At 37.4% G+C, this 10,973-nt stretch overlaps 1 protein-coding gene across 1 annotated transcript in view; it reads right to left on the bottom strand.

Moving 5' to 3' along the window:
* LOC105617009 (iroquois-class homeodomain protein IRX-3) overlaps positions 1 to 10,973 on the bottom strand; it is a 31,303-nt gene that overhangs the window by 4,134 nt on the left and 16,196 nt on the right. The window contains exon 3 of the mRNA XM_012198590.1: positions 9,712 to 9,824. Within this exon, the coding sequence (XP_012053980.1) occupies positions 9,712 to 9,824 (113 nt within the window). The remainder of the gene's footprint in view (positions 1 to 9,711; positions 9,825 to 10,973) is intronic.

The following is a 10,973-nucleotide window of genomic DNA, read 5'->3' as shown; positions in this document are numbered from 1 at the left end:
ATATATATATATATATATATATATATATATATATATATATGTATGTATATGCGGTGGACCGGCAGAATATGGACGAGCTCTGTGCATTTGCCGGAAATATATAAATATATATGCAAATGTGCATAGATGTGCGTTGATACGCATACGTATGCGCGGCATCGCGCGCATCCTCCTCTCCTCTCCACAACTGATCGCATCAAGTGCTTGTTTCCATGGTGATTGCTAATCGGGCCGCGCCTCGTGTTCTATCCTACGCCATTTCCATCTTGTAATACCTTTCACCGTTTCGTGAAAAACAAGAAACTCATTACTGATTGTATAATACATTGACTATAAAAGTGATTAAAAAGTTTAGCATTTCCGATTTTTACAGAAGGTATCAATCTATTCTCGACAATCGTTGCATTTCAGAAAAAATTATTTCTCGTTACTTTGAAAACAAATCTTTATCTGAAGAAATACTTTCGACATTGTCACTTCCGATCTCTTTGTGGGCCGCATCCCAAAGGCATTCTCAATGTAGCTGATGCAACTTTCTTTATCAATTCAACGGTATCTACATTATGACTATAAAAATTTAGATTCTGATTGTTGTAAAAAAAATGCGAACTATGTAAGTCTATTAATCTGGAAATAATCACTTGTTTTTACCGAAGCAATCAGAAAATGTGAATTATAAAATATTGTTTTAATTAGTCATATTAACATTTTTCTTTTTTTTAAATAATTATTCTTTACGAATCTTTAAATATGCAATTCTATCAAAAACCTATAATAAAAACGCGTTATATTACTAATTAAAATTTTTATTTTTCAAATATTATTATAATAAACTACTTAACGTACTTAACGTACTTATTTCGTTTAATTAGACATAACATTTGATTTGTATTTTTTTTTCCAGAAAATTGTAATTAAAATATTAAATCCATATCCATAATGTTAATGTGAATATTAATAAATCGGAAAACAATCAATAATACAATATGTTGTTAATAATAGTGATTTTAATTGAGATGATATGTGAAAACACTTTGGATAATCGTTTATATAAAAAGAAAAATAAAGAACGAACTATAAGAAGATAACTATGACCAACTAAAAAAATTAATTAAATATCATTTTAATATTGTTTACTATAGTTTTTAATTAACTTTTAAAAACGAGCAAAAGAGAAATATAAATGATTAATAATACTTATTAATAAATGAATAAAATTTTAACAGAAAGTTAACAGAAACATTAATGAAGAGTTGTCCCATAAAATTACTGTTAACCGGTTTAAAGAAATATGAGTATACTGATCGAGTAAACGTAAAGTAAATTTAAATAAACACGCATAACGATGCGTATATATTATCATTAAGCGTCAACCATACAATGTCTCAAGCCATACTAATCTAATGTATATACAAAGTGTTGATTTAATACCGTAAAGCACTTTGATTAATGCAAGTCGTAAAAGTATTATCGTCGATATGCGCAACACATTTCCATTGATGTAAACTGCATTACACTTCGACTTCTGCGAGATAATTATAACCTTCGTCTCGAATTAACACACGTATCAACTATCACGACAGTTCCCAGTTGTATGAAACATCGCTATTGCATTCAATCTGATTACGGAAATTTGTGAAGAATCGTGATTTGCATATCTCGCATATTTCGTCAATGTACGGCGCAAAGGCTGATATTTTTTTTCGATCCGGACGACTTATTCGTCAAACTGAATAACCGCGCATTGCGATTAACATTCTCCAAGGGATGGACCGCTATCGTGAATATATTTCTCATAGATAACAACCGGTTCTCCGTGCGCTTCCAAGCTTCGGATTCTGCAAGATCCAGTTAGTTTTCAAGACAGCGACTACAGGAATCGAGGCGACCATTAAAAGCCAACTGAACGACCATTTCTTTCGCCCTTTTCCCGTCAACCGGTTAGCGTAAACGCGTCCATCAAGATGTAGCCTCCAGAGAGGGTGGAAATGAGGTGGGGGGAACCCCGGGGGTGACCAAGGGCAGTTCACCTCGGGGCAGGTGTGCGGTTGGCATGACTCCGCCCCTCGTCACCGGCCGTAACTAGGGATGATATCTAACTTCGTCCTCCATCCTGCTCCCTCTCTTCTGGGCCCTCCGCTCCCGACGCTCCTTTTCAGATACGGTCGTCATGCCTTATGTTTTATCAACGCGTTACTGCGGCCATTTCAGTGGTAGACGCCATCTTTCTGCGACACGACTGTGAGCACGCACGAGGGTTGCGTTTTCGCGCGCATCTTTCCATCCAAACTATCCAGTTTGTCCCAAAGTTCCGCTCGCCTGCGCACCACTATCCCTGTCGTTTGAGGTCACGCTTGAGTTTAATCAGCTGCGAGTCCGCGGCTAGACTGGTTTGCGGCCCCTTTGATCCACCCACTTTCCGTAACGGTGACCTTGTGAGTCTTCACATGAGACAAGTTGAGAATACGAAAATGAACTAGGAAGTTTACAGAGAAAGAAAAATCGAGCGTTATATTGTAGATATTGTGTATTATTAAAAGCCTTCAAATTTTATTTTAAAAATTGCGATTTATGATGATGAATAAGTTGCATATAAGTTATATAAGAATGCTTATATAAAAATGCATATAAGAAAGCTCATTAAATACGAAATACTTCTCTTCTAAACAGTTTTTATTTGCAAGAAATTTACGATTCACGTATTATTCCAATATAATATTATTAGACCGTCTATCAATGTCCTTAATATTATTATGAAATCAAATACTTGCATAGCCTAAATCGATTAAAATTGCATCGAATTGAAGACTAATATACGCGAATTTTATCGCACTAGTGATTTGACGATTTCAACAACATATATTTTGGCCTTGTAAAGCCATAATCATACTACAAGTTGCCAGTTACGCCAATTGTCAGTTGACGGTTCTATTTTAGTTGATCACGATAGTTGTATGATTGGCTAAAATAGAACCGTCAACTGAGAACCGCAATTGGCAATCGTAGCGTAATTAAAAGTCGAAATTGAATAGAAAGAAACGGAAAAGAACAGGCTTTTGTGGATGAGAGATATGAGAATGAAGAAATTCTAATTCGATGACTGTGCTCTTGATACTTAAAACATATAAATATTTGCATTTACTAGAGACTATGATATACGAGATGCGAAAATGTGTGATGGTAAGAGAGAAGTGTGATGTGGAACGAGAGAGAGAATTGGCCGATTATTAGTGTCGAGTTACAGTCGGTCAGCGGGAAGAGACGGTGTGTATTGGCTATGGTTTTCACTCCCACAGTTTACGACACGAGTGTCTAGTGTGGAACCCGATGTCGTCCCCATTAAGCTCTTAGAAGCGCTTAGAAGCGCGTTTTCGCATCGCCACGCCTTGCTTCACTTTGCTTCGCTCGGGAGGAGGAAGTTTTGTCACCGCGGTGTGACAGTCGGTTGTTCCGCATCCAACTTTATTATCAGTTGGTCGCAGTGTGACAGATCGATCGTAAACTTCGTCGGATGTGTGTGCGTCTCGCCAGAGAACATCACGGTGAAAGATCTCTCTCTCTCTCTTTCTCTCTCTCTCCAGCCGCGTGTCGACGTGTATGTATACACGTGTCGCATTGCATCCCGCCACATGCGGAGATTATACAATCTTGCTCTCTCTCTCTCTCTCTCTCTCTCTCTCTCTCTCTCTCTCTCTCTCTCTCTCTCTCTCTCTCTCTCTCTCTCTCTCTCTCTCTCTCTCTCTCTCTCTCTCTCTCTCTCTCTCTCTCTCTCTCTCTCTCTCTCTCTCTCTCTCTCTCTCTCTCTCTCTCTCTCTCTCTCTCTCTCTCTCTCTCTCTCTCTCTCTCTCTCTCTCTCTCTCTCTCTCATCTTCCAACTGTCCCAGTGAATATCACCGAGTTCATACAAAATGATACACGATGCGCTACTTTGTCACACGATCGCTTAAATCCGTCCGCAAAACGCACTCTAACTCCGTCGTCCGTGATTAAAGTCACGCTGAATTATCGTGAGTCGAGATTATTGCCCCAGCGCTCGACCGTTATCGTTGAACTTACGAAATTTATGGAAGCACGCTTCCTGTGTTTTGCAGAAAGATATGGTCGTGAGTAACGGATCGGCGATCGCTTAATTACTAATTAGCTCGTATATTCGTTTTCCTGTTTCCTAGATTGAAGTGCGCTGTTTAACAAGTGCTTTTGTAAAAATGAATAGAGAAAAGATTATTATCTTAGCAGACTGTGAATTTAAGAAACATTCCGTAGATTGAAATGTAAGATGAAATAACATATATATAAATCATACACGCTAAACTTATTTGCCACGTTGACGACTCTTTCATTTGATATTCCTGTATACCTCTTAATCGAGACATATAACTCTTATGTATTATTCACTTCGTTTAATCGAAATAGCTACGGTTTTATCGTATTGATCTTACATCAAATTTCATCTTTGATATTCTTCTGTAAAAAATTCTTCTGTCTAAAATTAGTAATCAAGAACGTGTCAGTCAAGAATGTGATCTCCTTTGCTTCGCTTGCAATCAGAGCACTACTTCTCGGCAACGTCTGTTCGACTGCTGAGAGAAGGCAGCGATATCGGGCGGAGGGGTGCGGCTAAGTCATTAAATCCTGACGCGCATACATAGCCAGAGCAGGACTAATCTACGTCCATTAAGCCTAATGGGGAAAGAGCGGCGTGCATTCCGCGGGCTGCCTGTCACGCGGTTCGACGAATCGCTGTCATCCGCATGTTACCGAAGGAATGAAGCTGTGCGCGTGGGCCCCGCGATCCCTTCATCTAACGAAAAACGAGTGTCGCTGACTTTTCCGCCGTGCACATCTCCCTCAACCCTTACCACTCAAGCAAAAACCGTCCCCCGAGACCGAAACCGGGTCATTAAACGGCCGTACATCATCCACGCGAGACGTATCTCACGGGCGGGGCACCGAAGGGTACAGAATACCAGCCCCGCCTCGTCTCATTAGCTGCGAAATATTTCGAGTCCTATCGGCGACGAGCTGTGGATGCTGCTCTTAAGGTTCTCATTTCTAAATGATAACATTAAATCGATCTTTACATCCTATTTACGAGCGTCCTTCGGCTATAAAGTCTTAATTCTCCTTATAAGATCATCGGAAGAAGATCATCGGAGGAAGATGTACGGTTTTGTTAAAGTAATATCTAAAAATTTAACTGATACAATCAACAACAACTGATACAAATCTGAAAATAATTTTGTTTGGACATCAAAATAATTATGTGTCATTATTAGATATCAGAAGAACAACCCAATTTTTTGAGTTAAATAATATTCTGCTATTTTAACTTTTATGTATGTTAAAATCAATCTTTTCTATATTAGATAGTTCCAAAGTAAGCAATATCCATATTAACATATGTGTGTATTTAGTAAATAATAAATTTGAGTCATATTTTCTCGAGTTAAATTTAACTCTATTATTTTAATTAAATTAATGATACTGAATAGGAGCACGACGACCTAAAAATGATTAAAAAGAATTCAAATTGGATATGGATTAACATTATGAATTTAACTAACAGTGCACGTTTAAATGAGTGCTCGAATATTAAAATTTTTGCAATATTATCATTAACGTTTGAGCGTTTTATATAATTATTTTAATGATTTATCAAAATTATTTTATATCTGTATTTAAATTTTTTAATTCAGCCAAGTCGTTCTTTCCATATGAAATTGTGAATTTATCTTTTTATACATATGCAATTTCGTCGCTGACGAATTTAAATATACTAAAAAGCTACTTTTTCAAGAAGTACACATTGTATTCGATTTCACAACGAACAAATACACAACAGTTCTACGAAGAATCTTCTTTTCTCTGTTAATAACCGCGCTTGTTCATATCTGATGACTTCGCGTAGGTTACATTGGAATTCTCGTGTCGTGCTTCGGGATATTCGTTCGAGACTCGAAGCGCGTGCCGACACATCGGTGTCGTTGTACAGACACGCTTAATAATACTACGTATCGGTGATCGGTCTTAACTGATATGCCGGACATAAAGTGCGCGAGACGACGTAAGCGGGCCTGCCCGTACGACAGAGGGGCCTGTTCGTCGCTTTCTTATTGTCTACCCTATATGTCTCCGGAAGCAGGGCCAATCCGCCGGAAAGACGAGACCGTTAACCCGCACGATCTCGAGACCTTGCGGCCGTGCATGCCAACGCTGCATTATTGGCTTTTTGTATGCTCATGTTAAGTGGTCGTCGCGCACGCTCACGCATAATGCGCCAGATCCTTCGCACCTCCCGGTTTCGATTTAAGGGATAGTTCCGGGCCAGGCGTTACCGAAACGTTTCGCACCATACCTTTGCTATTACTTTGCGAAGATGATAATAATAATCATTTCATAAAATTAGTTGATGAGTTGATAATATAACTATTATCACGTAGTTAATAAAAATGACTTTGTGGTTAGTGTAATTTTTCGCGTTACAAGAAATAATACGAAAATAATTTAGAATATAAATAATTAACAATGCATAATTGATAATATAACTATCACGTAGTTAATAAAAATAACTTTGTGGTTAGTGTAGTTTTCCGCGTTACAAGAAATAATTTACAATATAAGTAATAATAATTTATAATATAAATAATAATAATTTATAATATACATAATTAACAATGCAGAGAGTAATTATATATGAAAGATATACTTTTTATTTATTATAACTTAAATAATATTCCTTGCGCTTTAGACGATGTAAGATATGAAGAGAAAGTTTATATATGCTAAGAAACTGTCTACAAGAAAATTATGGATATATAACATGTGATACAAAGTGATAGTGCACGCAGAAGAATGATGAATAAACAAAAGTGAGCACTTTAAAGTCAGTTCTTTTTCGCTTCCGGTTGTTGCAAAAACAAGAGCTAGAGGGAATGGAAGTAACACATTCCTTTTAATGATAAGATATAATAGGCGTTCACAATAACGGGCGCTTCAGGCATCACACACTGCTTCTTAAACATCAAAGCATTTCTTATTAGCTTCACCTTTATGGCACGATGTTAAGAGATATATCGCGTGCATACAATTCGATAAAGAGCTGAATATAATGTGTTTTATATGCGAGTCAAGAAAAGCTTTCACGTTTGTCGTGCAAATCCGTTCGTCTCGAAATGCGAAGGAAACGCGAGAACGGGGTGTGTCGTCGACGCGCACGAAACTTTCTGAGTAGGCGCGCATTAGCTAAATAAGCATAATTTCACGAAAAAGAAAAAGAATCGATTATTCTTTCGACAATCTTTTGCAAATCTGATAAAGATGTTTTCCAGCAAAAAATACAGTATAACGTAGTGAATTATTACGTCCTTGTTGTTTGCCAATATTATACAAAGATGAAATAATCACTGATATCGCTATGTTACATTGTGTCTCTCTTGTTGGAAAGCACCAAAGAAATATATATAAAAGTTTAACTTCGAAAGGAAGACATTTCCGATTGCCATTTAAAATCTTTGTCCAGAATTGACGCAGGTGTAGATTGCTTCGCGGCTGCCGCCTGTATCGCCTGTTGACAATTCATAGAACTCACGCGTGTAGTTCCGGTGCGGCGCGGGGCCCACGGACTCGGCGCGGTGGGTCCTCGTAAAGGAGGACTTCGGTCGCTCGGCCACGACTAGAGCGAATGGATGCTAAGCAAGCTGTATTACCCGATCACTTCCTTGCATACGAAGTAGCCATCGCCGGAAGTGCGTCACGCATGATAGTATAGGTTCCACGCGTTGACCGCTGTTGTCAACCAGGTTCGCTGCTTCGCCTTTAGAGGAGCGTCTCTTTCGCTCCTCGCGTCATGGCGAAATACGTGATCGTCGATTATATATACATATATATATATATATTTTTTTTTCTCTTGAGAAACAGCAGGATATCGAACGCCTCGATCAATGTCATTGACGTAAAACGCTGGGAATTGAATCTTTATCAATTTGTTGACACGCGTCAGCGATATAGATATTATGTAGAAAAAGATTAATGCTGTGACCGTAACACTTAGAATTTCACAGACTGCACTAGAGTTATACACGGCTGAAAAAATCGTTTCTCCTTAAAAATAGAGGCTGTTTTTTCTTTTAAGAGACATAATCGATCAAATTAACACTCGATAGTTTGCCACAGTTAAATGGCACGCCATATGCATAGTGCGAATTTTTAATACTAGCCTTATGAAATTTACAATTAAAATTTCTCAAATGAAGAAGTGTCTGTGTTTTTCAATGTATGTACATTACAAATGATAGGAGCTGGATTGTGGATACGTTCTAATATCGTTGAATCATATTTAAATATAAACCAAAATCATATTTAAATATAAATACACTCCGACTTTCCTCCTGGGCAGTGTCGAAAAGTAACGGTTGAATTTAAGCAAAATTATAAATGAAAAGCAATGTGTGTCGATTTATATTAAAAATGTCAACTGTAAAAGGGAAACAGCCAAGTCTCATTAGCAATCGAGGCCCATTCGCTATGATCGAAAGTGACCCAACTGTGATACTATTCATACAGAAATATTTCAAGCGTGGACTGGCTGTCCAACAGTAATTTATATTATCGGTCATATTTACATAGATACGAACCAATCATCATGTGTACACGCAATAATTCTTCGTTTGTGCATGAAATGCGCGCCGTTATAACAGTCGTTTTTCGAGTTTGCCACAATCTCGTAAACTGGCGAGATCCCGGAAACACGACTAAGCGGGCTAATTATCGATATTTCGGATGACCTCGCCTGAATCGTCGCGTCATGTTGCGTCACATCGCTTGCGCCGCTCCGAATACTTTCTCCAAATTTTTAACCTCCATTATCCCGGTGATCCGACTTGAAATTATCAAACAAGACCTTTCGCCGACCGCGTCAGACACGCTGCGACCGATTCCGAGTGCGCAAGAAAAAAAGCGTCATGGCGACAGCCCCGGGTCACTTGAGCGCTAATTTATTGGAATGTTTATGTGTTTCTCTCGCCGTCTTATCTCCGTTCGTACACCAGCGTATCGACCGTAGAGAGGAAAAGGAGCACATACAACCTGATCTTTCTCTCTTTTTCTCCCTTTCTTGCGACGGAAAAAGCATTAAAGTGCGTCGACGTTGAAAATACATAATGCATCGTAGAGATTACGGAGTAATTAAGATTCGTCTGCGTCTTATAGATTTGCAAAAGAACACTATGCTCTTGCTATAGAGTAGGAGCATCTTTTCTATATAATATGTTTCGGTGACATTAAAATAATTATTACGTCCGCTGTAAGCTATCAACACCAAGAAGATAAATAAAATTATAGCGTGGCATTTCCTATCACTCGCGAGGATCTTTCGGAAAATTTTTACCTTTCTATGAAAGCTGATATGGTACGACATTTATTTCGCTCGGATTGTCTTCGCTCTTTATGCGAATACATTTTTCTGATACCAGCTGGTTAAGATATTATTTGGTAAGACATTATTTAAATCAACGTTAATTTTTTGGCAATTATAAACTTTCGTTTAAAACGATAATCAGTAATTATCTAACTTATTTCCAAATGCAGTTTGTTATCTAATTAAGCAGTTGTTGTTTTGGACCGTTGAATCTATACATAATAGATATTGGATATACGCGAAATCAACATATGTTAAATGTAGTGAATAATTTGGAAAATATTTACAAGACTTACCCATTGAAGGGGTAATTCGCAAAAGCAGCATCGTAAGGGTGATACATCGAGGGATAAGGCCACGCTGCTGCGGCTCCAGCGCCCAGATTTTCTTTAAGATCTAGACCGGCGGCCTGTAACAACGTACAAATAAATATCATAATATTTCAATTCTGCAATTGCTGATCATGCAATTATTATGATATATATAAAATAATGAGTAACAAAAGACGAGGTGAAAGATAATGATCAGTAAATTAACGAGTGATAAGAGTAATTATTGTACGAGATTGTTTTACGTCGAAAAAGTTTGAACAGTTTTATGTCACATAATTTTTTTTCGAGGCTGTTAATAAATATGTACGTGTATAAATATATATCTATATATACGTATCATATTAGCGGTTGCAGCAATAATTTTCATAAGTTTTCAAGTGTCCATGCTGATTTGCACATACATGGATTTATTTCGATTATTACCGCGCATATGTATGTGCATTCTCCGAACCCGGTCACTCGTTATCACAACGTTTAAATGAAATCGCGCAGAATGCGGTTAATTGCTCGAAAGAGATCCATTTTTCGGAACGAACGTCGCAATTAGTTCGTATCGGTCGCACGGCTCGGTCCGATCTCTGATGCATCAATGATGATAAAAGAATAGTTGGCAAAGCGCTGATAATAATAATTAGGTTCGATGTGTGTGGCTCTCTTGTTTGCTTCTCTAACCCATGACCTCGCTTATATGACAGGATAGTCACTATTAAATTTCTGTATTTTATCTAGCGGATATAATAGGCTCATGAAAGATTTTTTCTTTCTTTTTCTCTCTTTCTTTCATATTCTTTGCTAGGGCTATAAAAAGTCTTCTCCGACAAAAATTTTACTCAATATAATATTGAATAAAATTGTTTTGGAATATTATTTTTTCTTAATTCTTTTTCTTCTTTTTTTAAAGAATTTCTTTTTCTTTTTCCAACCTCGTATTTGTACATTACCTTTTATAGCACTTCATAATTAACCAAAAAGTTTTATTTGAATACATTTTTTCTTTTTATATTTTTATTTATAAGAGTGCTTTTAAGCCCATATCAGATTATATAAGTTGACAATTACGATTAACGATTCCCCGCTTTTGTTTCAGCCAATCACGATATAACGAGTCCATCATGATTGGTTGAAACAGAACGAGGCAACCATCAATCGAAATCTGTAATCTAATATGGGTTTTAAAGAGAATATATTCCCAAGCCGCTAAATAAATGACAATCTCTCTCTCTCTC

This window comes from Atta cephalotes, assembly GCF_000143395.1.
Source record: "Atta cephalotes unplaced genomic scaffold scaffold00011, whole genome shotgun sequence".
Taxonomy (NCBI): Eukaryota; Metazoa; Arthropoda; class Insecta; order Hymenoptera; family Formicidae; genus Atta; species Atta cephalotes.
Note: the sequence above shows the minus strand (reverse complement) of the source record. Positions and strands in the feature narration are given on the sequence as shown.